The following is a 27925-nucleotide window of genomic DNA, read 5'->3' on the forward strand; positions in this document are numbered from 1 at the left end:
GGAGAAGGGGAGGGTTTGGGTGATGAAAGGTTCTGAAATGATGGTGATGATGGCTGTACAACTCTGGGAATAAACGATAAAGCCCTTGAAAAGGGACGGATTGTATAGTATCTGGGTTCTATTCTCAATATAGAAAGCTGTTAGCACAACATTTAGTAAGAGAGTAATCTGTAGAACCCCAAGATTTATAATTTAGTCAAACAGTCAGAAGTAGGAACAAAAGGCAAGTTCAAAAGGGATGGCAAGGAGCTAGCCATTCCCCACACACCTGCAGCAGCCCTCCTCCCAGGTCAATCGATATCTTGGGTCTGGATTGTTCGGGGCCTGGATTGCCGCTGTGTTTACACCGCTGAGCTTCCAGAGTGGCAGTGGCACAACATGGTCCTATCAGAACCCGACTTCGTTCTCTGAGGCTTGTTTTAAGGAGAAGATCGTCCACGCTGAGTACAAATGATGACCCAAGACTTAGGCCTGAAGCAAATAAAAAGAAACGAGAGTCAGACATTAGAGCCCTTTCTCGTTAAACAGGCAGGCTTGGGGAAAGTACGCTTTTGTTTGTTTTTCAAGAGTGTTAATCCATCCTTTGCCAGAGTCGTCTTTTTCAGTTGGCTGCCCACTGCAGTTCCAGGCCATGTATGTATACACATGCAACCCTAGTTACGAAGCAGGTATACCTCATTCACATTCCTAACAAAGCAATATTTGCCAAAACATTATGACTTTTTCCATGTGTGAGCATTTTAAAGTTTACAAGTGGAGACATTTTCATTAAATTGTGCAAGTTTCTCAAACAGCTACATTAAGAATAAGACCAGCTGCTTCATTTGTCTATTGTTACCATGATGGGGCAGGGCAACTTTCTGTGATTTTGTTCTTACAGTAAGAGTACAGTAGATTACTTTGCAAGGCCCTAGAGTTTTTGATTGGCCTGGGTTAAAATTCAAAACAAGCAAAATACATAACATGTGTTTCCTTAAAAAAAATATTAGCTTAATCCAAACTTCACACATCATAACCAATTGAAGTTTACAAAGTCTTAAAAACAGATAGTGGCAGGTTCGATTTATGAGAAAAACACTATGCTTTAGTTCAAAGTAAATAGACCCAGGAAAGGACTACACTTTAAAATGTAGGTTTTCTTTTGAACTTGAAGTAGGAGTGTAGATCAAAACCTTTTCATAAAACCAATGGCACACTTTAAGATATTTATGCAAAGCTAGCGTGGTGGGTTGGCTCTCTCTCCAAGGAGCTCAGATTCTGAATTGTCATTGTGAATATTGAATTTCACCAGACCACGTTGGTAATGCCCAGGGCTTATTTTCCTCACGATACTTGATCCCCTCCACAAAAGATGAAAGACAAAAAAACACCTTAGGCCCACAATGTACACATGTTTCAGAGTACAGTGCCCACAATGGATTGTCAATTTTGTGGGGACTTGAAAACTTCATACATGTTGTATGTTCACACTGCAGAAACCAGATACACAGCTTCTAATCCTCCAGAGAAGACACTGCTCCGACAAACGCCTCAGGGCTGAGATGTTGGTTAAAAATTATCACGGTGGAAATCCATTTCTTACATTTTCTCATCAGATAGACTGTGTCCCTGAGACTTCCATTTAATTTCCACAATTGTCTTGATTAAAATGTGCATTTCACTTAAAAGACAAAAACCCTCCGGAAAATAAAAATCTGAAAATGGGCGGCACAGACAAAACCATCTTCACTATGGAGCTTAGAAGGCAAATCAGAATTTCATGACTTAATTGTTGCTATCTTTCCCAGGTTTTCTTGATAGCAAAAATATGCTAAACGAAAAACATCAATTCATTTAGTCATACTGGCGTCTTAATAGGATATGCTAAATTCAGTACAATCGTCCAGAAAATGAGCATTCCCAGAAGTCAGGATTATATCGCCCTTTACCCTCAAACACACGAATCTCCCACTGACAAACCCAGTGGAAGAGCGTGGGGGGCGGGGGGCAGTGGTGAAGCGCTCAACTGCCAAGGGAAAGGTCGGTAGTTCACACTTGTCTAGCCGCTCCACTGGAGGAAGACCTGTGAGGGCAAGTTCCCCTTTGTCACATGGGGTCCCTGTGAGATGAAAACAGACTCTGTAGCACATGATGGGAGCCCTGGCGGTGTAGTGGTTACACTTTGGGCTGTCCACTGCAGGGCCAGCAATTTAAAGCCACCCGCAGCTCCATGGGAGAAAGAGGCGGCTTTTGACTTCCCTGGAGAATTACATTTTCAGAACCCCACAGGGGCAGTTCCACCCTGTCCTACAGCATTGCAATGAGTCAGAATCGACTCGATGGCAGTGAACGAGTGACAGAAGTAACAATAAAAACCTTACTGTGAATTCCCTGTTGGTGTGAATTCCTTCACATCTGGTGTTTAATATAAAAGGCCTTCTAGGTTGCTTGTTGTATGTAAGACTTAACACAGCCTCTTCAAGGACCCACGTGACAAATCGTGGGACCTTCTCTGAAGGCTCTTAGTATCAGTTATTGAAAAAGGACATCATGCTTGGATGATGATCAGCAAAAAATGAGGAAGACCCTTGACAAGATGGATTGGCACAGTGGTTCTAACCACGGGCCCCAACGGAACACGTGTGAGGATGGAGCAGGACCAGGCAGTATTTCATTATTCTGTTCTCCACAGAGTCACCATGGGGCAGAGCTGACTGCAAGGCGCATAATAATAACAACAACTCCTTGGATGAATTTCTAGGACTTGACCCTTTCTGTTTTGTTCTACACAATTCCAGTATTTTACAGTCTCAAGAGGAGCAATCTCAGCAGACTACAACAGCTCTACGTTTCCACAGAACGTGACGATCGTGGGGCCTGGGCCCTGTAATTCAGGACACACGGCAGCTCTTTGGGATACCCCCTATGGAATGAAATGGACAGTTCAGACTCTTGCTTCTCTTTTCAGCTGTCTAAATGTATTCCTTACCTAATAGGCGAGAAATAAAAGCACTGTATTTAAATTGCTGCCATTCTTCAGTTTGCACAACAGGATCATAAACCAGGGATAGATGAAGGAGACAGTAGAAACCATCCCCTCTTCATCCCCTTCCTTTCAAGAGCAAAACAAGTCCTTTGACTTGGAAATCATTTCAGACCTACATAGAAGTCAGAAAAAAAAAAGTAGGGTTTGTAAATGCCCTTCACCCAGCTACCTAACCAGAGTGCAATGACTGAAACCAGGAATTAACACTGATACCCGACTGCTAAGTAATCTACAGATCTTACTCAAATCATGCCAGTTTTTCCCACTAGTAACCTTTTCCTCGCCCAGCATTCAAATCAGGATGCCCCACTGAATTTTCATGGGTCAGTCTCCTTAAATCTGTGATAGATCCTTCAGCTTTCTGTCTTTTATCATCTTGACACTTTTAAGTGATCCAGGCCATTTACTTGGTAGAATGGCTCATTCTGAGTTTATCTGATGTTTATTCGTAATTGGAATGAGGTTATGCCTTTTGAGCAAGAATACCACAGAAGTGATTTCCTGAGAAGGGCAACTCAGAGTCCGTGATATTAACTTGGATTACACGGCTAAAATGGTATCTGTCAGATTTCTCCATCCTAAAGTTAGTTTCCCTTTGCAAAATAAAAATACCTATGCTGTGGAGAGATAAACAGAGATTATGCAAACATCCTTTTTCTCACCAGTTTCAACCATCAATGTTATCATGTTAATGGCTCATGCCTCCCACAGTTACTACTGTGCTCTGTGCACAGAGGTGATCTCCTCTTCGAATTAATTGATATTTAGCTATAAAACTGAGCTGTTCCTTCCATTGCACTTATTTATGCAATTACTTATTTATATTAGGTTACGTTCATGTGTGTTTATTTTTATGGGTTATAATCCAGTATTATGGAGTCACCAGGAGTTCAGACAACTTCATGATAACGGACCACAGCATAAGGATCTATTTTTACTTTGTTGCTTAAACTGAACCAGGTTTGGTCACTAGGAATCCCTTCAAGTTGAATTCTGTGTCCTTTGATGCACCCCTGATTTTGGGGGAGAATTTCCTTACTTTCTGTTGGGTTTGCCTTATATATTTCCCCTTCTCTGCCATCAGCCATTTCTCCAAGGAGTCTTGGTTTTAGCTTTTGTTTTTAATGGAAGAAGGGTATCTAGAAGCCAAAGTCCAGGTGGTTGGTGTGCTCACTGCTACAAGTGTCACTGTTTCTAGGCCTCTCTGCAGACAGGGCTAAGAAGTATGTAAGCGCGTTTCAAAAGTTTATGGAAAAATAAAATTAAAAGACTATGGAACTTCCCCATGAACTCTGTGAAGCTCTGTTGTAGGCGTTCACACTAATTCATGCTAGCACATAAACATGTTCACATTTCTACATGTTAGTAAATATACTTTAAAGAGCCTGAATTCACACTTGATTCAAGGGCCGCTGTTCATTCTTGCCTTCTTCCTTGCCTTATTTTGTGATCTCTTTCTGACAGCAAGAAAGCAGGCCAATAGTGTTGCTTCTGTGTTTCTATCTATTCATCCATTCTTCCCCCAAATTAAATCAAAAGACCTAAGGCAGACACTGAAAAAAAGAAGTTTATGGAAAGAAAGGTAATTAAAATGGACCAGACTACCAAAAAAAGAACTAATATTTATTCGAGAAAAGCTCTTTAGGTATGGACTTTGTGACACTTTGTCTAAAGCATACAATTTTATGATTAAGCTACCTGTATATATTATGAAAAATTTACATTGAAAAAGTACATATGAATCAAGATTTCACTAGATATTGCTACTATGTAGGATCTACTTCAAAATACTACTACTGAACTGTCAAAAAGAAAGATTTCTTCTAAAATCTAGCATTTGGATGACATGTTCTGTACTACTTTACCTTATGTATATTATTCAGAAAGAACCTCCATCTCTTCGCAAAGAAGAACTTACATAGGGTTTATTTTTTGGCTCTTTGAAATCCTTACAAGTGACACATTTTGAGTAATTATTGACCAGGTTGAGAAAATTAAAAAAACAAAACCAACCCTAGACTTGAATTTGGTAAAACAAAGTGCAGAGAGGTTGACCACTCTTTTGTGCAAATGGCTGTGTACTGTACCACTCTCCCTTTAAAACAGTTGTGGTTTTAACCCACCCAGAGGACAGACCTGGTCTTCAAATCTTGATGGAGCAGCTGTACCCTGCACATGAGCCACCACGCCGCAGAGGTGACTGCCCAGCAATGAGCAACAACACCCACTGTCCAGCAAATCAGCACTTCCCAACACAAACCCCACTGCTTTTTACTTGAGCGAAAGTGCCACATACATTTCTCAGGAAAGGAAAGGTGGAGCCAGGACTAACTCCTGAGGAAAATGGCTGAGGAAGTAGGAAGCCCATGGGCACACCAAAGCCAGAAGAAACAGGCAGGCCAGTCTCTGGTGAGCCGAGAGGGGGCACAATGTGCTTGAAGTTCCGAGATCTTGCAGTTGAGACAGGCTCTGATTCTGCTACAGTTACAGCCCAGTGCCTGCCTTTCCAGGAAAGAGGCTAGCCAGACTGAGAGCTTGTCACCGCGTACCGATTTCCATGCTTGATGCTTTCGGGTATTTAATTTGGTTCAGGGATGGGGGTGTAGGCCAATAAAAACCACTGAGGTATAATAATACTTCCAGGGAACTAAACTTTCCTCTTGCTGTCTGGTCTTGGGAATTAAGAAATAAAAGTATTTACGTAAAGATGAAAGTGCTAGAGTAGCTCATTGGGACCATGCGGATAAAGCTTGAGGCTAAAACTGTGAAACTGAGAGAAGATACTGAACGAATTCGGCCATACCGAAAGACAACACTGATCCTGAGACTGTTTATACCAGTTTGTGCTGCATTTTCCCTGCCTCTTGCAGTCCAAAGAACCCCCAACACCTTCTAACTAATGAGACTTCCAATCTTGTTTCAGTAAACGTTTCCACTCTCATGGCTTTAGGGTAAGGTGACCAGATTTTAACATTGGTAAAGCGGGACACCATGGATAAAACTCATATCCTGGCGAAATAGCCACATGGCAGCCGAAAACTGTATACCCTAGCTTGTCGTGCATTCTTTCCAAAAATCGGGACTTTTTTAAAACACCGTGGGACACGGGAAAAATTGTTAAAAATTGGGACTGTCCCACCGAAAGTGGGACGTCTGGTCACCTTACTTTAGGAAGAGCTGTCCAATGACAGGGTAACCAAAGGCAAACTTCTTAACCAATTACTTCCAACCATCTACAAAGTATTTGGATACACTGGAACACTACTAATTTGATATTCATGCAAGGATGTATTCATTATTCCACCAACAGTGACTGGTCCCTACCATGTACGGCCACAGACGAAGGCTCTCCCGTAGACCAAGATAAAGAAAAGCACCTGCCATTTTCTTGCACAGCAGATTGGTCCTTGGAGATCTGTTAGCCTCAGATCGGTGTTTTCAAAGGACTAGGGGCAGGAAACCCTCATGCTGTCATACAATCCCTATTCTTTTTGACTTCTTTCTTCTCTCTCTTTTTTTGTCCATTGTTGATTCTTTCATGTTAAGTATTTATTTAGTGCTGTAGATGGCTGCTCATTTTATTCCTCTTGCTCTGTCCACTCATTGTCTCCCCTAATAATAGTCTCTGACCCTTCTGGTTTGTACTTGCCAGGTCCGGAGGCTGACCAGCACCGACAAAAGGCTTGTTTAAACCCAGAGGTGGGGAAGAGGATGTAGAAGGATGCTAATGCTGGCATGAGGACACAAGAACAGGCACGACTAAAGGCCCTAAGAAGAGACATGACCCAAGGAAAGCAACTGTGCCCTGCCTGGTTCTCTTGGTCTACCTTCTTGTCTCATTCCTGCCCCCTCCCCCTCCCTACCACGGACAACGATATTAAAGATGGTTCAGTTTTGAGACTTACGGGTGCCACCCCTGCCCACTGAATTTACACACCAATCTGCAGGGTCTGTGCTCTTCAACTCGGGGTTCCAGTGAGTTGTAACCCCACAGGAAAGTTCACGCAAAAGTATAAGCTACTGAGTTTAAAACAGAGCCGTAGCTTGCATTTAAATACTTCTTGCTACATTTTAGAAAACAAAAAAAACCCCCCTGCAGCCTAACATATTGCTCAAGTGGTTTTAATCTCTGTGGAGGCAATCAGTAATAAGAGATTGTGGTGATCACTTTATAACACGGAGGTGATGAATACCATAAAAGGCCACTTACGAAGGATAAACCAAATTTTACACTTTTGCCACAAAACGTGGAAATCATCCCTCGGACTCCTGACTAGGGATTTCTCCTCTTCCCTTTCTGTCATGGAGAGAGGTGGGCTGAGAGGACATGGCACCCTTCTTCTTGCTTTTTCCCCATCAGGAAACATTAATATATTTTTCTCGGATGAAATTATTAAAATTTTACTTATTACCCCATACTCAAGCCACGGCCACAAAGAATACGGAACCCCAAGCTCACTGCTATCCAGTCAATTCTGACGTATCGAGACCCTGTAGGGCAGGGAAGAGCAGCTCCTGGGGATGTCCGAGACGCTAAGTCTTTCTGGGAGCGAAAGCCCCTTTCTCTCTAAGGAGCAGCTGGTGGTGTTGAATGCTGCTGCCCTGGAGGTTAGCAGTCTAATGCTGAGTATAACAAGTACTTAGACATTCAAAATCAAGTCTAAATGGAAGCAGAAAGTGAGGTAAGGCATGCATTTTCCTTCTTCCTCGTGGTCTAATGCACTGTTGGGCAAAATGCCCTACAAGTAAAAATTACAGAAGGCTAATTCTTTGGAAAAGAAGCACTGGTAAAGGCTGATTAACTACCATATATACCATTTTACACCTGTGTGTGTGTGTGTGTGTGGCAAATATAACAAAATGTTTATAGTTGTTCTAACTGGTTCATACATAGGGGTTGGATGTGTTATCTGTTTTATTTTTTACACTTCTAATTTTCTCTAAATTTTCATAAATAAGAAAGGGTGAGAGGCAGGAAAACAAATAGCAGCAACATGCGGCAGAAGTAGAAGATGTATAGTTATCATTTAAATTTTAAAAGCCTATATATTATTAAGGTTACTTACCTAACCCCTGGTCAGGTAACTTTTAAAAAAACTTGTTATTTTGAAAAAATCTTAGACTTTCAGAATACTAGTTAGCCTTTACTCAGCGTCCCTTAATGTTGTTAGCAACATACTTATCTATAGTATAATTATCAAAAGCAGGAGCCCCAGCGGCAGAGTGGGTTACCAGTTGGACTGCTAACTACTAGGTCAGCAGTTCATAACCACCAATCACTCAGCAGGTGAAAGATGAGGCTTTCTACTCCTGTAAAGATTTACAGCCTCAGAAATCCACAGGTGACAGTTGTACTCTGTCTATCGGGTTTCAATGAGTTGAAATTGACTCCATGGCAGTGAGAACTAGAAAAAAGCAGGGAATTAATATGGACACAATACAACTACCTACTTTCTAGGCTGGAATCCCCCGGTGCCTTTTCCAATGTCCTTTTCCTATTCTAGGATCCAATCCAGGAGCCCACATTGCATTTACCAATGTGTGATCAGGTACACAGCCTCTCCCCTTCCATTGAACACAATGCTTTTCTGCCTGGCTTTCCCATTTGCTTCTTTCAAAAATCTGTGCTTATATTCTAAGATTCAGTCTTAGCCAACTAATTGGGGCTGGGGGGCGGGGCATTTAATCAAACTAAATGAGGCGTAGCCACAGTGAGAAGTCATTTCAGAAACAACTGGTGAGATAAACAGAAATAATCTTGTTTTGTTTGCACACTGACATACTTTTCACTGAGTGTAAAAATTCAGCTCAAGGAACAAATAGCTTCGTGACCTTTTAAGGACTCCTTTAGAAGACCAGTAAACGCAAACCACTTGTTTTGGAGAATGTTTATGAAATGCTGCCAGCCCTACATTGTGGGTCTTTGCTAGGCCTTTCATAAGGTCCCATCCTTACATGCTGACTGAGCAAAAGGCAATCTTCAGTCAAGCTTCTGTAGCTCATTAGCAAGAGGATATGATGTTGACATGTGCTAGCAAAGCCTCCCCAGGTACTTTTCTGTGTGCAGCTGGAAGTAATCTAAAGGGACCAGGAAACCAGCAAGCACGCCTTAGATGGCACCCAGGAGCTGATTTGCATAACACTGGAGTATCACATGCCGAGAAAACGAGGGGAAAACTGTAGGGGTATGGTCCATAAAGAGATGATCAGAAGCCGAAAACAAGTTGTTTCTACTTCCTTCCACGAGTTATCCTAAAACATTTAAGAATGGCACTTGGGTATTCTCACCCTGAATGGAACTAGTTGTTCCCCTCTTAATCAAGATAGATAAGTAAGGCCATCAGGTCCGAGTCTGTTAGAATCAAATGTGTAAGAAGTCTTTGTATGGTACCTAAAATATAGGGTACGATTAAGATATGGGGCAAAACATAACTGCTGAAATGTTGAGAGCAAAATAACTTGCTAAGTATCTCTCTTGGAAGAAGTATAGCCGGAATCCTCCGTAGAAGCAAAGATAGCGAGACTTCATCTTAGACGTCTTGCACATGTTCCCAGGAGATGGGAAAGGACATGGTGCTTGGTCAAGTTAGTGGCGTAATAAAAAAGAGGAAGACCCTAGACAAGCCGGTTTGACAGTGGCTGCAATAACGGGCTCAAATATACCAATTGTGAGGATGGTGTAGGGCCAGGTGCTTCATTCTGTTGTACACCAGGTCCCTATGAGGTAGAACCAACTTTACAGTGCCTACCGACAAATTTCTACCATGATTTTGATATTATTCTTCGTCTACATTATCTTTTTTCTTCAGACTCATACTGGAGCTGTATTGACACAGTGCTGCAATAATGGACTGAAACATAACAACTGCGAAGATAGGTCAGGGTCGGTGGTGTTTTATTCTGTGATACATCGGGTTGCCCTCAGCAGGAACTTACTGACTGGCACCTAACACCATGCTGGAGGGGTCAGCAGTGAGGAGACAGATGTTTGCTCCCCACTTGGTTTCAGACTATGCCTGGGAACATCATTCACCCACCCTAGCTTTTTAGCTCAATGGGTCTCAACCGAAGAGTCCTGGACCCTTAGGGGGTCCCATATATATAGTAATGGTGCTTCGTGAGGTATTTTTTAGTATTTCAAGAACCTAAGAGAAAACAAAATGTATCTGAGGCAGCTGTGGTAGTGCACTAAAACTTTCTTTTATTTTTGTTACAGTTCTATCAAGTCTGTGTTGTCATCCCAGTGATCTAATCCTAGACACAATCTATTTGAACCACGAGGTCCACTGGAGAAAAAGGAAAAAAAAACAAACGAGTTTCTGAAAAATAACAGGCTAACCTTTGAGATGGTTTTTAGCTCTAAAATGTAACAATCCACATGTGTCTAGCATTCGTGTGGAGGTGAACGAGTCAGAAGAGGAAGGGAACGAGGGTATAAACGGATCATAACTCGTGACAAGCAGTGTACAAGGTACTCTGTACCCATTAGCTTACCAAATCCTGTCCGGAGCCCTCTTCTGAAGCAGCCGTGCGTGCCCTCACTCTGGATGTGAGGCGGACAGGCTTCATTCCCACCAGTGCCAGTAACTGGGAGGGCTACGAGTCAGACTCCTGCCCTGCTTCCTTCCCTACTACGCAGTTTTATAAAAAGGGATGCTCACCTCACTCACTGTCATTGATGAGATGCCACCAACTCACCGGGACACTAAAGAACAGGGCAGAACACTTCGCCTGGGTTTCGGAGGCTGTAACTGTTTGTGGGAGGAGAAAGCCCGGTTTTTCTCTTGTAAATCTACCACCATTCCTGTAAAAATTCGTCTCGGAAACCCACAAGGGCAGTTCTGCCCTGTCCTGCACGTGAGCCCACATGAGTCAAAGGCGACTAAAAGGCAGTGGGTAAGCGAATGAGGAACTGCTTCCATCCACCCCCACTGCCATGGAGTGGCTTCCGGCACGAGAGACCCTGCCCCGCGGGGACTTCTGAGCAGACCGCCTCATCTCAGTAAGCGCTTCAGAGTTTCATTTTTCTAACTGGCAACAGGATTGTGAGTAAATGACCTTTCTTGTTTGTTCTTCTCTCACACGACCTCAGCTTGTATGCCACCCTGGCTGGCATGTCCAGTGGCCTAGCCAGGGAGAAAAGAAAATCCAAGATGTGTCTTTCACGGCTCCTCACTGACTCTCTATGGCTCTTTGCCACATTCTCTCCAACCATACAGCCTCACTGGTGGATGAGAGAGAAATGTGCTGTGACCACAGGCCAAACGAGAGGCTGTCACAAATTCGACAGAGTTGGTGACAGCGATTTATTTCTAACATTCTCTTTGCACACTCGCACGCAGGGTTAGGAGCTGGAGCAGGCCTTGTCCATGCCCCCTAGTCCTCACTCACAGGGTAGCACCAGCAGGAGACAAGAGGGCGACGCTGTTCACCAAGAAGTTTCCAGGACTTAGTTTGTGGGGCTGGCACCCCTCGTCTCCAGTAACCTTGTGCACAGTGTCCATGCGGTCTTTTCATATTAACTGAGAACATGGTTTTTTGTCTCAACGGCTCTTTTTCATCTGTTTCAGTTTGTCTACATGGAGAATTTGTTATCAGTTCTGTTTTCCTTCCAATGTTTCTAACACTAGAGAAATGGTTCTTTCCCACGCCTGTTACCAGTAGAACTAATGTGAAAGCAATCATTTTTTCCCTACAGTACACAGGACACTCACTGTCCAGTGCAGTGGGCCACAATTGTGAAACACACAACCCGAGGTCAGTAGATGTCCAGCAAATGTTAGTTGCAGTTAGGGACCACCAAGTCAGTCCCAACCCATAGCAACCTTATGCAAAACAGAGCGAAAGACTGCCCGGTCCTGAGCCCACTGCTGCAGCCTCGGTGTCATCCGGCTGCTGGAGGACCTTCCTTTCCTCCCTCTATCTGAACTAAACATGTCCTCCTCCAGGGACTGCTTTCTCCGACAACATGCCCAAAGTATGCAAGGCAAGGTCTCTCTATGCTTGCCTCTCAGGAGCCCTCTGGCCGTACTTCTTCCAAGGCGGAATGGTTTATCCTTTTAGCAGTCCGTGGTACTTTTGATATTCCTCTCCACAGTTCACACGCTGCAGTGAAGATGGAACGGAGTGACTTACAATAACAGAAGCAGGCCAATTGAGCTCGAGACAAGATTTGAAGGTGGATTTACTTGGAAAAGTGTAAGTGCTGGATTTCTCATTAGAAGGGAGCCGAGTCTTATGAAGGCTTCATACTCCCCAGGAGAATCACATTTACACAACTAACGATTCCTTTGTGGAGAAACAGAGAGCTTTCCGTGATTGCATGCGCACACATGTGGGCTGTGTAGAAACACCCGAGATGTGTAGCACACGGTAAACAGAAAGCGAGGATCTTGAACAGGTCAAATCCTTGAGCGCGTCATTAATAAATGTCTCTCCTGCATTCAGCTACTCGGGCTGCTGGGAGCCTGTTTTCTTCAAGTACTTCAAACACTGAAATCCAGGAACATTTATTATTTTAATCCATTAAAGGCAGTGCATGATTTAACTTTATTGGTTGTGGTAGTGGTAGTGGTTATAAGTGGGGGTACAGCAATGTTCTTTTACACATCATTTCAAAAGGGTTTAATTATATTTTATAGTTTGGGCCAGGAATTCGGCTTGTTTTCTGGTCTAACAAGGTTCAAATGGAGTTCAGGTCAGTGATGAATCAGAAGGAGAAGCCAGCGATGGTTATCTCTCTGCAATGAGCTCATCTCCCTCTACGAAAGGCTGGGCAGGTACATCATGTTCGCTGCACCACAGCAATGGAGATCGTGCTGATAGCTGAAGTTGGTTGCTTCTTAGAGAATTTTTGTTTTTCATGTGGTCTCAACATGAATACATCAGAAATCGATCCAGCAGTGATCCCTGCAGTCACTATCTTATGCCTTCTATTTTCCCATCGGAGTCCCAAATCACAGTGCTCTCAAAACAACAAGAGCAGCGGTAAAAATCCGCATGAAGCACCGGAATCTGGTCCGGCACACCGTAAGAAACGCACAGCTTGATCATGGAAAAAGTCCAATCTCCCCAATAAAACATGCAGAAAATGCATTAATATAACTCTCTTAAACAGAAAAGAACAGTGCCTGGACAACAGACATGTTTGGGGGACTTTTTAAAAAATAAAATACTCTTATTGTGTTTTCTTTTTAAAAGGGCATGGGAAGTACAATGTCTAAGGTAGTGGCACAGCAATTGTGTGCTGCTAGCTAACGTTCTATCTAGTTGTACACAATAGTTATAGCAAGGAGAACAAACTTCTTGGGACTTGGTCTCCACTGTCCCCAAATTAATTTCTAAGAAGAGGGAACAGAGAATTACAATTTCTCACACGATGATGCTGTCACAATAAGCAGAATTCTCCACAATGCAGGTGAAGTCATGTGGGGCATTAAACAACACCTCGGGACAATGTTAGTTCTATTTATTAACCAGCAAACTTGTAGGCCTTCTTCTTCTACACATGGGGTCGGCCATGAGTCAGAACTGACTGGAGAGCAACTAACAAAAACAGTTCCACTTTTTTTGAATGCCTCCATAGTACAGCAATATACTCAGAAAACAAGGTCACCAACTTACTAAGGGGAAAAAAATCTACAGGTAATTTAAGCATTAAAAAAAAACATGCCAGTTCCTCAGTAGCAGCTTTGAACCTTGTTATAACGTAATAGGAGGGAATCTGACCAGGATTAATAGAGGTACTCAGTCCTGGGATGAAGGGGGTGCGTGTCAGGTTTCAGGGACTCCAGGCCATCTGTTCTGCCCGCCTACATTTTACTTCTGCAAAACTATAAACGCAACTCCACCCCAGGGGCTATAGAAAGGCATTAGAATTCTTCTGCTTTTCATTATCACAAGATTCAGTAACTCGTTTCATTGTCAAGCTAATCCCCTTTTACTCTTTCGCTTGCGCTTGCAGGGGATGCCAGAATAACAACTACAACCCCAGATGGGACAGACCCCATGAGGGCGCCACCTTGCCTGCAGCGTTGGGTTTAAGCTACTTGGGACGTAGTGTCAGAAACGACAGGACCCCGATGCCTACACCCAATATTCATTAAGGTTTGTTTGTGATTTGTATGACCGTCTACAACCTGCACTGCCCGTGCAATCCTCCGTGGTGGCTTAAGAGTTACGTGTGTCCCCTGGCTTTTACTGTCCCAGTTTTCATTTCCTATTGTGCCGGCACTAGAAAGAGATACTGTTTCTTTCAGAAAGGAACAAGAGTCTTTGGGGCGTTGTAAATGGCTTGTTATTGCTACCTATTGTTTTAGGGAACCACATCTGACTTAAAGGTTTATTTCCCACGTGGTCACACTTGCCGCCCTGCAGCCTCCCGGGGCTATGGCATTGGCTTCAGCGCTTTTCCTCAGGAGACGCAGTTGACCCTGGAATGGAAGACTGAAGCCCCACCGTGGATCAATTGATGCTCCGGGTCCCTTTTCCAATCCCGGAAGTGAGCCTTGATGATCTACTAGCCTGAGCTCGGTGAGCAGGAGAGAGGCACGCCTATACTTTCTCTGCCGTTGGTAATTTGGCTTGGTTTTGCTGACACACACACATCACCACATCTGGATGGCAGAGGTTGGGGTAGTGAAAGTTATTTAAACTACAGCTCTCTGACTAGGTGCTCAACTCACTCCTTTCTGCCGGGGTGCAAAGCCCCCTCAACTGCTCATGGACAGAGAGGTGCCCATCCGACAGCTAGTTCCTCAGCTCTGATGGAACTGTTTGCCACGGTGGCCTCACGCAGGCTCTGCCCTCCCCACTCTGTGGGCCCACCGTGTTCACAGTCTAGTTCCCTTTCCTCGTCTGCGGGGAAAGAGCCGATCCGAAACACTCCCAGGAGAGAATCCCACAGCCTCCAGCCCAGCTATTTCGCAGCTCAGAACTGTGTACCCAGGCTGGCCGAAATCTAAGGGGTGCTGCCCTAACAGAGCCATAATTTACTCTGACAAGGGGCGCAGACATCTGCAGCTCACTCCCACCCGGCCCGTATAAAGGACTACACCGCCAGCTCAGAATTTATAGCTACGTGCTTACGGTTTCTCCAAACACCATCCTCCAAACGGTTAAAAAAAAAAAAAAGATGTGTGTGAACGCGCAATGGGGGATGGAGGGGTATTGTTTTTAAAAGAACTTGTCATAGAGTGGGGTTGGATAGAATGGTTAGCAAATGAAATGTTACTTACCTGAAACTATTTCATAAAATAAGTAAAATTTCTCAAAGAGATTCATTTAGTTACTGGCACACAGCCGTGGGCTTTTCTATATTATACACCAACTTTACAAGTGCAAGCAGTCCACAAAAATCAGAGCTGTAGGGACACTTTACCAAAGACAACGGGGAAACATATACTTTGTCTAGCAGAAAGACAATTAAGTTCTGGAAAGTCAGTGCTATACTAGCATCGGTAGAGTTGACCCAAAAGAAAGAAAGGGAAGAAAAAGAAATCAAGTCCCTTGCAATTCTCACAGAACACAAGAGAAGGCTTAGAGAACGGCTAAGATTTGTGTTGTTCCTGCAAAACAAAAAATCTTGAATCCTTTCATTTTGGTGAAGATAGAAATTCCTCTAAACCTCCTGAGTAAACAACGTCTAACAATTTAGTCTTAACTTTTTGGAAATGAACTTGGCAACATTCAGATTGAATGAGCAGTGCCATGTCTCTGGGAAGTGAAGTGGACTTTGCTCTTTCACTCTCTCGTTACTCTCCTTTCCAGTATACCTCCCACAAGCCCGCCAGTGGAAGTGGTTCAAAAGCGAAAATCATTAGGCAGACTCACAATATTCCTCAGACCTTTCCCAACTGCGGACACATGCCTAGGACCCATTCTCAATTGTGTTTCTCTGATTACTACTTAGCACAGAAGGTTTCTCGAGCAGTACAAATCTATTTCAGCTCTCAAATTAAAACTCATCTGGAAAGGACCGTCTTACCCTGTTTATATAACATTGTCACATAAAGAGTGTAAAAAAAATACTTCCCTAAAAATAGCTCGCGTAAGTTAGGGATTAGCGTAGTTTCTGCTGCTGTAATTGTTCCTTTGTAGTTTTTCCTCGATGTTTTGCACAGTGTTTTGACTGTGTTTATTAAAGTCAGCACATCAAAAAGGATCAAAGGGAAAGTGAGTGAGAACCAAAGAAACCTCAAGTGTGTTGTCTCACTGGGGAGTTATGCAGATTCGCATAAACAAGTGAAAATTGTTGAGGTTTTAATGAAAATTTTCTACAATTATTTTATCTTAAGTCACCCTATACAATAACATCTGTGCAGCAGATGGCTATACTGTACCAAGGCCGTGTTCCTCTTTCTTTCTGTTTAAGAGTACATCTGAGATGACGACTTTTGTCACCGTGCTCCATTTGGTTCAGCAAATCATTTGAAAAGTGCAGCTGCCGCAGATGGTCACAACAGTTATATAAACTGTAAAATCAAAGACACAGTGAAGCATTTCTGCAATAGATCCAAATTATAAAAATCTGACATTTGTTCCGTGGGGCTCAGGATACACTATAAAAGATTTTAGCTCAAGGCAGAACTATGCCACTTGAAAAACACAGAAAGGACGAAGACTACTGGTAAGATTTTTTTGCAGGGGGTGGGTGGAGAAGAGCGCTAGGGGACTTTTTTTTGTTTTAAACCACGTACTAAACCAATATACCTTGAATATGTATTTTGCATATATTTTATCTCAAGTAATAACTTTTTAAGATACTGAACTACACAATCAACTGACTATGTGAAGCCTACATTATATGTTTGCTACTGCTGTATTTAGCAACAAATTATACTTTGGAAAACATCTGGAAACCTCTCAGATTAACTTTTCCTACAATCCCGCCTCAGCATGAACTACAGACAACACAATCTTATGATCAGTTGAGAACTTTTATCATTTAAATTATCATTCAGCTGGCTCTATGATCACCTTCAATTGTTTAAGCATCCTGTTATAGAAAACAAAAATACATCATTTGGGTTTTGTTATGGTCTCATAATAAAAATCTTCCTCCTAGAAGGTAGCTTCCATTTTGATTTGGTGGGCTGACAGAACTGTCTGGGGGTGTTTGCTGGGCACTGCATACGAGCATGAAATAAAGGACCGCTTAGTCAAAGCCAGAGCTTCTCTGGCTGCGTTTAACTAGATTCAAGGACACAGTTCGATGCGAAGTGCATTTCTACATTTCTAATGAGTCCACCAACGGGTACAGCTCAATGAGTGAAGGGTTTGCATTATATTCTGGGGCTATTTACCAAGTCCGACACTGCAGAACGTGGGTAAGCTAGGAGCCACGGATGGGCAGCCAAGACTGTGAAGATGGAAAAAGAGAGCGTGCCAGAGTTCTGGGGACAAGACATTTAGGTTTGTTAACTCGGCGGAGTCCTCAGCCTTCCCCTCCGATGACTAAGGTACAGCTGACAAGGCGTGGGAACTGGCCCAGTGTTGCGATTTATTTGTGGAAAAAAGCAGCCATCACAGCCCCCACTGTTTCATGGTCTTCCATGTCCCATGAACTTTACATTTTTCACTTCTAAACTTTTAAGACACACACAAAAAAAGCCATAGAGCTTTTAGCTGGCTTGGTCACAAATATTTCTGGTGAGGAGGAAATAAATCACCTAATTTTTTTTGGCTTAGGGCTCATACTTCTCAACTATAAACCCTTTTCTTTATCTCTTAAACTGCCTGTGCCCACACTGGCTCTTTGGAGCCCAGTTACAGGTCGTCTCCAGCTGCCACTGACTTCCTTTTTGACCAAGCAACTCAGCTGTCTCCAGCAGGAGGACAGCCTTTATCGTCTGCACTAGCCCCCAGCCTTGGCTAAATATTAACGTGGGGGTGGGGGGGGGATTTCCCTTTGGCTACTCTTATTCTCGAAGCACAGTTTCTGGCCTTGTGCCCTGACCTTTTACAGTAGCCACTCCTGTGAATGAAGACTGCGATTTCCCACCTGTGCCTGCCTCCCCCTACCCGCCCCCACACCCACCCCGCTACTCTTACATTCCTACTGCCCACCCTTTTGAATTCAGTGTGAAAGATGCACACAGTTGAATCGGGGAAACAGGAGAGAAAAATGGAGGTGTCACTGTGAGTTAACTTCTCCCTTCTCACCCATCAGCGACACTCAGTCTGCGGGGGTGGCCTCTCGGTGAGGTGGGACACAGAAGCCCCAGGGGGTCCCGGGCAGCTGCCCCCTTTCCCCGGCAGATGTGGCTCCCTGACATTCCTCCCCTGCGCTACCCTTGTAAGGTTGAACCCTGGCTCTTGTTACCCTTTGTGGAGCATTCCTGCCACTGCCAGTGTTTTGCTTTCTCACTAAAATGCTCCCAGTGACACAGCACAGTGCATGAGCATCATCACCTGCGGGGCTCCTTGAAAGGTGAACTGCTGGGCTCTGTGCCCACAAGGTCTGATGCGGGAAGTCTGGGGTGGGGTCTGAGAGGCTGCATTTCTGACAAGTTCCCAGATGGGGCTGATGCAGTTGGCCCTGAGACCACACTTGGAGAGCCACTACTCTGATGGCTCACAAAATCTGACCCTTTATTTTCCTACTGCAGCTAGTTGAGGTAAAAAGAAATGTTGCAATTCACAGCTTTTGAAACGGCGATAGGAATGTCTTCGAGACGTGGATGAGAAGTGTTTAGTTTATAGCACTGAATTTGCTATGAAGTGATCTCAAAAATAACTTACCGGGTGCTTTTTGTGCAGCTTTCAGAGTAAGGCTCCCACTGAGGCTGGATAAAGAAGCTAACAGGCACGGTTTGCTGGGGTGGGGGACTGTTTCCATGGAGACCACAATCTGAGTTGTTCGGACAGCAATTTTCTGAAAGCCTGAAACAGCTCGCCACAGGTTCTCCGGAAGTGGAGTTCGCTGTGCTCCATCACCATGAGCTTCAGGCTGGGGCCACTTCCCTCGGTGACATTTGGAGACTGGAAGGTCATCCTTGTTGGGCATAGGGTCTGCCCAGGCTGATGTCGCTGGGCTGGGGGGGACGCTCTGTTCATTTGTTATCTTCTTTACAAAATGCTTTATCTGATCCAGCTTGGTAAAACTCAGGTTGGCTTTCAAAGGCTTTGATATATCCAGGTGGATGTCTGCTATAGAATGGAGACAGATAAGAAAATTACTGAAGTTTTCTTATTACATAAAAGCCTTTATTTTCCTGTCAAGCTCTTACTCAATAGCCCAAGACCTATGCCGTGGGCTCAAGATGTCAGAAGGTTGTTTTTCTTCACTTTTTACCGAACTATTCTTCCCGCGTACTTGGTTACTTGAAGGTAGACTTTTCCTGGACAACTTAGGTGTCTAGATGCCTAAAATTCCTGACAAACATGTGACTGTCTGCTCCCAATATAGCAAGGGCCACACAGGAACATCCAGGCCACTTATTTATACTTCTGCCCTCCCACTCAGTTTGCTACTTACCTGAGGCTGGCATCCTTCATACTCATCTTAATACTTAATACTACTTACTCCCATAATACTTATCACAAACACTGTGGTTTAGAGGTTATACTTTGGGCTGCTGTCCTCGGGATTAGCAGTTAGAAACCACCAGCAGCTCTGTGGGAGAAAGATGAGGCTCTGTACTCCCACAAAGAGTTCAGTTTTAGAAATCCATGGAAGTTATTCTACTCTGCCCATCAATCAGAACTGACTGAGTTTTGTTTGACTTTTGTTCAAATGACTGACTGAAGTAGCCCACATAACGCACACATCATCTAATCAAGCATGTGTGCTCTGTTGCTCATCAGAGAACCCCCACCTTTCTCTACATTCTGCATGAATAAAAACTCCAATACCTTACCTAAAGTTGAGATTTCTGAATGCCTATAGGCATTTTATACATGTTAGTTACTAATCTCATGTCAACTTGAGGATATTAAGAGTGAAGGGGTGGAGTCTAGCCTGTCAATCAGGTAACAGCCGGATGATGCTTCCTGTGGTCATGGCTTTCTCATGAGGATACTGGAAACTTCCTCTCTTTCTACTGGGAGACAAGACACTCACTCTCTCTGCATCACCTTCCGGCCGAGGAGGCACAGTCAGAAAGATGGAGCAGCCAGACTGAGATGCTTCTACCACCACCGACTCTACCAGCTTTGAACCCACCGGCCTGTGATCTTCCTGCATTTGGCATCATTGCATGTGCTAGGTGAGTCTGAGAGGAATTTAGGGACTAGTAATGGACATATGGGCTAATACTGGACTTATGGACTTGATATCGGCTGGGATGTGTTCTCAATATATAGCTGTTCTTTGATATAAAACTCTCTCTTACATATCAATGTCCCTGGATTTGTTTCTCTAGTCAACGTGAACTAACACATTTTAGTTCCAGGAGTAGGGTAGTGTTTTGTTCTTACTGGAATAGACACCTACTCTGGATATAGATTTGCCTTCCCTGCATGCAATATTTCTGCCAAAGCTACCATTTGTGGACTTACAAAATGCCTTATCTACCAGCATGGCATCCCACATAGCATTGCTTCAAATCAAAGAACTCACTTCACAGCAAATGAACTGCGGCAATGGGCCCATGCCCATGGAATCCACTGGTTGTATCATGTTCCTCATCATCCTGATGGCTTGATAGAACAATAGAATGGCCTCCTAAAAACACAACTACGATGCTAGTTAAGTAGCAACACCTGGTGGGGCTGGGGCAATGTTCTCCAGGAAGCTGTATATGGTCTAAACCAGCGGTCAATATGTGGTGTTCTATTTTCAATAGCCAGGATCCATGGGTCCAGGAACCAAGAGATGGAAGCCAGAGTGGCACTACTCTATTATTCCTCGTGACCCACTTGCAGCATTTTTGCTTCTGTCCCAGCAACCCTGTGTTCCTCAGGCCTGGAGGTCCTGGTCCCGAAGGAAGGAACACTCCCACCTGGAAACACAGCACTGATTCCACTGAACTGGCAGCTAAGAATGGCCCCCTGGCCACTTTGGGCACCACGTTCCTTTGGATCAACAGGTCAAGAAGGGTGTCAATGTACTGAGTGGCGTGATTGATCCCAATTACAAAGGGGAAATTGGACTGGTGCTACATAATGGAGGTAAAGATGTCTGAAATCCAGATTCCCTAGGCTGCCTCTTAGTACTACCATGCTCTGTGATTACAGTAAATGGTAAACTACAGCAGCCCAATCCTGAGAGTACTGTTAACGACCCAGATTCCTCAGGAATGAAGGTCTGGGTCAGGCCACCAGGCAAAGAACAATAACCAGCTGAGGTGCTGGTTGAGGGCAAAGGTAATAAAGAATGGGTAAGTTCTACCTATCAGTTATGACCACATGATCAATTGTAAAAGTGGGGTTTGTGATTGTCAATATATTTTTCTTTATATGTGCTTATTGAATATCTTTCCTTTGTTCATGTACAATACACCAGATACAAAAAGATTCACTGTGTTTTCATTTATATGTATGACAGATAGATGATGTTAGGTGTGTGACTTCATTAATGTCTGGAAATTATATATAGCTAAAGAATTGTGTACAAGTGTCAAGCTGGCAAGGTGTGGACTGTGATAGTTAGGTTTATTGTGTCAACTTGGCTTCCATAGGACCATGTGGGCAGAGTTGAATCAGGTCACAGCTTGATTGGAGGGCAACAAGATTAATGGCTACCCAAAGCCTGCCCCCTTCTTTCATTCTCCCTGGTGATTGGACCAGTGCTCTGCTGCCTGAGCTAGACCTTTGTCTCAACTGTGTGTTGCACTACTGTGGACTAAGCCAACCCATGGATCGTGTTGCCTTGCTGTGCACTGCTGATGTTCCATCAAGACCTGCCTGGCCATGCTGCTGGTGAGTGTATCACTTGAGCTCGAGGATGGTGGACTGTGTCACTGTGCATACAACTTGAGACCCCATCTTGGCCTGCTTCACTAAGCTCTTGTGCTACTGACTGTTGCTGCCCCATTCTGCTGTCTGCTGCTTGTGGCTGACTTTGCCTGTCTTGCCTAAGGGCAGACTCTGCTGTTTGCTTCCTTGACCTTGGATTGGCAGCCTGTGTGAGTTGAACTGCTGTGTGGATCAATTAGCCACCATATTCCTTCTTGATGTATACATACATATTCTTAGGGGTCCTGGTTTTGTTTCTCTAGAGAACCCTACCTAACACAACACACTACCAACAGTTATTGTCTTTACTTGTCACTTGATAAACCCAACTGCTTATAATTATTATGGCTGTTTCTATCATTATGTCTCACCCTGTATTTTATGAAATTTATAGTAGACACAAGACTGGAAGCACCACAAAGGCAGAAAACATCATATGTCCTTATAGCCCAGTGCCTAGCACAGTATGTCTTGCCTAAGGTACGTGGTCAGTGTATGTTTGCACTAATCCAACCCTAACAAATCTTCTTTTAATTGGAGACTGAGGACAATAACAGAAGAAATAACCCCAGGTGAAGGTAGGAGTAGTAAAGTTCTTAAGCAGATAAGGTTAATACTTTTATTATTTGATTGACACCTACCTTCAGATGTTGGGAATTTTAGATTTCCTCCTGCCTTCTCCTGCTCCCTCCCAGACCCATCCCTTTGAAGCATGCCCTCCCTTGGGCTTTGCCTTTGGGCTTCCTTCCTCGGGCCTAGCAAAACTCTGAGCCAGGTCCTGTGTGCTGATAGTTCAAGTCATCTTTATGCAATACTAGCAAGGTTCCTACTCCATAGATATAACAGGATTTAAAAAAACCCTTAGAGCAATTGTTCTTTTTTTTTTTTTTTAATATTACATTGGCATATAACTCATTACCCTGTGCTGTTGGGTCATTTCTATCTTTAAAACATACTATTTTGAATAATGGTGCCATGAATATTTCTATGCAAGTTTTGTGTGGACATATGTTTTCAGTCTTCGTTGGTGTAGACCTAGGAGTGGAACTGCTGAGTCATGTTTGATTATAGCCATCCTAATAGGCATGATGTGGTATCCCATTTGAATAATGGTGCCACGAACATTTGTTTTGTATGGACATATGTTTTCAATCTTCTCTGGTATATACCTAGGAGTGGAATTACTGAGTCATATTTGATTAGAGTCATCCTACTGGGTGTGAAGTGGTACCCCACTGTGGCTCTGATTAGTATTTCCCTGGTGACTAATGATGCTTAACCCCTTTTCATGTGTTTTTTTGTGCATCCTGTTGGGGAAATGGCTGTTTCAGATCTTTTGTCCAGTTTTTAATTGGGTTATCTGTCTTTTTATTATTACTATTTGTGTGCGTTCTTTATATATTCTAGATACAAGTCCCATATAAGCTATATAACTTGCAAGTATCTCTTCATGCTTGATAAATGGGCTATTTTCTTTCTTGGATTATATAATTTGCAACACACAAAAAGGTTTTAATTTTTGTAAAATCCAATTGACCTATCCCCTCTTTCATCACTTGTGCTTTTAGTACTTTGGTTAAGAAACCATTATGCATGCTTTCTTCCAAGAGCTTTATCATGTTCTCTCTCATATATCTGTGCCATTTATTGGAAAGCAGACTTTATGACTTCCAGAACTGGAGAATCCCTGGTGTTGAAGTAGTTACACATTGGGCTGCAATCTACACGGTTGGCAGTTCGAACCATCAACAGTCCCGAGGGAGTTTCTATTCCTGTAAACAGTTACAGTCCAGGAAACCTACAGTGGGGTCACTATGAGTCAGCCCTGACTTAATGAGAGTGAACTTCGTTGGTTAGGTACGAGGCTGATGGGAAATAACAGAAGTTGTAATGTTCTACACATTTATACATCCTTGTATGTGGGCTTCCAAATCATTTTCACAGAAAATAATACATACCTTTCACCTCAGTGAAGAACAAAGAACAACCTTCACAACTGTAACAACACCAGAAAATCAGAACACAGCTAAGCAAAAAGAGTAAGATGTTGGGGCCAGATGCTACATGCTTTTTACCAGGATTCATAACATAAAGATTTAAACTAAGAGTCAGAAATGCTGACTGTAGTTATAAAAACAGCTCAGTCATCAACCACAAAGATGCCAAGATACTGAGCCACACCAACTGCCAGACTTAAGGAAGCCCCTTTCCCTGACTGTGACCTGGGAAACATCCATGGAGTCATATGCAAGGGTGACTGAGTCTACACCTCAACATGGGCTCGCATCTTTCAGTTATCACTGTGGTGCCAGTGATACAGAACATAGCTTTTAAACTTCTAGTTACCTGCCTAACTCATCCTTTGAGACTCAGCCCGAATCACTTCTTCTAGGCAATTATTCATGATCTGTGAGACTGAAACACGCTTCTCATTGCCTCCAGAAGATCCTGTATATGCTGCCATCACTAGAAACCTAACTACATGGCTTTTACACTCACCTGCTTAAGGGACCAGCAGAGTCCAAACAACTCTGAGCCATACCTATCTTCCCAGGGACCTCTGGGTGGGTTTGAGCCATCAGCCTCTCGGCTAATCTTAAGCCCTTTATTATTTGCCCGACCCAGCTTCACAGCATAGCAGTACCTCCAAAAACCCAAACTCATTGTCATCAAGTGGATTCCAATTCTTAGTGATCCCCTAGGACAGAACAGAACTGCCGCTGTGGGTTTCGGAGACCGTGTAACTCTTTCCAGGAATTCATAGAAAAACCGTGTCTTGCTCCCATGGGGTGGCTGGTGGTTTCAAACAGCTGATTTCAAACACACACACACACACACACACACACACACACACACACACACACACACACACACACACACACACACACACACACACAGGGCCCCTAACCAGTAACTAGATCATATATATATATGCCCACAACAGAACCTGCTCAGAATGTATGTGCTGGGGTGCTCCGGCATGAAGTGACCACGTACACGATGGGTCACTTCATGCCGGAGCACCCCAGCACAGTCGAATCTTGTTTCCTGAGGAGAATTCTAATGATGTTCTCCCAGCCCTAAATTCTCATCCCTTATTCAGTCAAAAACTAATCTAATCTAGGTAGTTATGCTGTAAAAGAATTTCACAACTTTAATTCACGTTCCAGAGCTGTTGAATTAACACATGGAGACTATCTGATGAATCTGACCTTATTTCACAAGTCCTTTATCAGGCAGAGGAAGAAACCCAAGGGGAAGTCAGATACAAAACTAGAGTTGCATTCTCTATATCATTACCACTTGGAGAACAAGGGGGTTATTTAAGAAGGAACAGAAAATCTCTAATAGCTGAGGGAAGGAGCCCTGTCGACATAGTCCTGATGCATTGGGCTGCGATCTGAAAGGTCAGCAATTCGATCACCAGCCACTCTGCGGGAGCAAGATAGGGCTTTCTGTTCCCATAAACAGTAACAGCCTTGGGAACTCACAGGCATTCTGACCTATCCTAAAGGGTAGCAATAAGGTGGCATCAACTTCGTGGGAGTGAGTTTAAGAGTTGAGGGCAACCCCTGGCCAACCGCTAGTGAGGAAGCAACCAATGCCCAATCACAAGGAAATGGCTTGTAAACTGGATTACGCTTTGAGAATACAGAACTACTGAGATTCTCACACACTGTTAGAGGGAACGCAAATGTTACAGCCATTCTGGAAAGGAGTTTGCTCTTCTTATAAATATACAGTACCCATGTGACCCAGCAATCACAGGTACTAACTCTACAGGAATGAAAATGAATGTTCATAACAACCTAGACAAGACTATTGCAAGCAGTTTTATTCCTAAACACCAAAATTGGAAGCAACTTAGATAACTGTGTTAGACAGGGTTCTCTAGAGAGATAAAACCAAATTGCTGATAATTTAATTTATTTATTTATAAAGCTAATTAGATATATAACAAGAAATGAACATATACAGATAAATATATAATACAAGAAACAAACAGTTAAATTATAAAGCACTACAAATGGCTCAATGCAACTCACTCCCGTGAGAGAGAGTTGTGAGAGACTAGCAGTCCTTCAAGTCAAGTCTGCTGCCAGATCTTCCTCTATTTATAGAGAGAGCTAAGCTATGTCAGCACAGCAGCCAATCACAAGGAAGGTCACCACTGCCAGCCAGGTCACCAACTGCCAGTTCCCAGTTCCAGAGATGTCTTAAAGGGAACTCAACTTACAGCGACACAGTCCACAGGCTAGGTGTCCCACAGGTAGTGTAGCCTTTAAATCGAGGCACAGAACATAGCCTTTAAATTGAGGCACAGAACAAGCAAGGCAGCCACACACTGGTCCGATGATCAAAGAGCGAGAGGCAAGAAAGGGGAGGCTCACCAAGCCATTTATCTCTTTGCCCTTCAGTTAATCCCACTTGTGTTTATCGGCCAGGCTGGCACAATAAACTATCTCAATAACGTTCAGTGGATAAATTTTTAAATGAATCAGAATAATGCAGTGATACTCAGCAAAAAAAAAAAAAAGAAGTAATGGGCTACTGATACATGCAACAACATGGATGAATTTTAGACATTATGAGAGTGAAAGAAGATAGTATCAAAAAGGTTAGATGGTGTAAATTCCATTTATACAACATTCTCAAAAGGCCCAAGGTCAGGGAGAAGAGTGGATTGGGTGTGAGGGTGTATGAGTCTCGGGAATAGGGTGCTGGCAGCAGTCTAGATCTTGATTGCGGTAGTGGTCACAAGAGTTGCAGTTGCTAGGTTGCCCGTATGCCTGCACCCCTTGTTGCAGCCACGGTGTCGATCTGTTTTGTTGGGGGTCTTCCTCTTTTTTAGTGCCCCTCTGTTTCACCACGCATGACATCCTTCTCCAGGGACTGGCCATTCCTGACCAGTCTATATATATGTTTAAGTTCATAAAATTCTAACAAGATAGGGGGACAAATTCTACTGTGTGTTAACTTCAAAGTTAAAAAAAATTTTTTTTAATGGCTTTGTTGTCATGTGGCTAAGACGATAGTTTTCCCCACCCTATTTCATTACTTTTCCCCTTTTACCTTCATTCATGTTGTTCAAAAGGCTTGAATGTGCCCCGTGATCTTATCTGAGTATGCCTAGTTTAGACATACATGCTAATCATATAACTGTATGGGATCAGTTTTTCATGTTTACTTTCCATCTCCAACAAAATGGGACAGTACCGCTGACTTTTTTACTGCTGAGACCAGAGTGGCCCTTCTTCAGAGTATAAGAAATATGGAATACTACTGCTAAATATTAGGGAATCCATAGGCCCGTGATGGATTTTACTCATACCAAAAAGATGACACATGAAATTTAGGGGCCTTAATTTAACATGACCTAGAGTCCTGGTGGTGTGGGCTAGGCACTGGCTTGCAACCGCAAGGTCAGTAGTTCAAAATCAGTAGCCACTCCATGGGAGCAAGATGAAGTTTCCTACTTTCATAAGGATTTGTGGTCTACAGTCTACAGTCTATGGAACCCATCGGTACAGTTCTACTCTGTCCTACAGGGCCACTATGAGTCGGAATTGACGCACTGGCAGTGTTTGGTTTTCAGTTCTTTTGAGAGGTGGCTGTGGGATCTCTGGAGGCATAGTGAATTACATGCTGGGCTGCTGACTGCAAGGCCAACAGCTTGAAATCACCAGCAGCTCTGTGGGAGAAAGCTGAGACTATGTTCTTTTGCAAAGATTTACAGATTTGGAAACCATAGGGAGTAGTTCTACTCTGACCTATGGGGTCACTAAGCGTCTGCAAACTGACTTGATGGCAGTTGGTCTTTTTTTTTTTTTTAAAGAGTTCATGTAAGAAGAAAAGTAACACTGAAATGGACTTTAGTGAAATGGAGTCTTTAGTGACAAACCAGTCCATCTCAAACCAATGAAAAAGAGCTAGTTGGGCGAGTAAAACACATGAACACAAATCAATTGGCGAGACCCAAACGAGTATCTTTTTTTTTTTTTT

The 27925-nt window shown here is 43.4% G+C and overlaps 1 protein-coding gene across 1 annotated transcript in view; it reads right to left on the minus strand.

Annotated features, from left to right (window-relative positions):
- The window catches only part of VPS13B (vacuolar protein sorting 13 homolog B), an 809204-nt gene that overhangs the window by 160620 nt on the left and 620659 nt on the right, over positions 1-27925 (minus strand). Inside the window, exons 34-35 of the mRNA XM_004697697.2 lie at positions 18767-19174; positions 269-471 (exon numbers count right to left, since the gene is read on the minus strand). Coding sequence (XP_004697754.1) covers positions 269-471; positions 18767-19174 — 611 coding nt within the window. The remainder of the gene's footprint in view (positions 1-268; positions 472-18766; positions 19175-27925) is intronic.

This window comes from Echinops telfairi, unplaced genomic scaffold (assembly GCF_000313985.2).
Source record: "Echinops telfairi isolate 266 unplaced genomic scaffold, ASM31398v2 ScPeMD7_1;HRSCAF=3_0, whole genome shotgun sequence".
Classification (NCBI taxonomy): domain Eukaryota; kingdom Metazoa; phylum Chordata; class Mammalia; order Afrosoricida; family Tenrecidae; genus Echinops; species Echinops telfairi.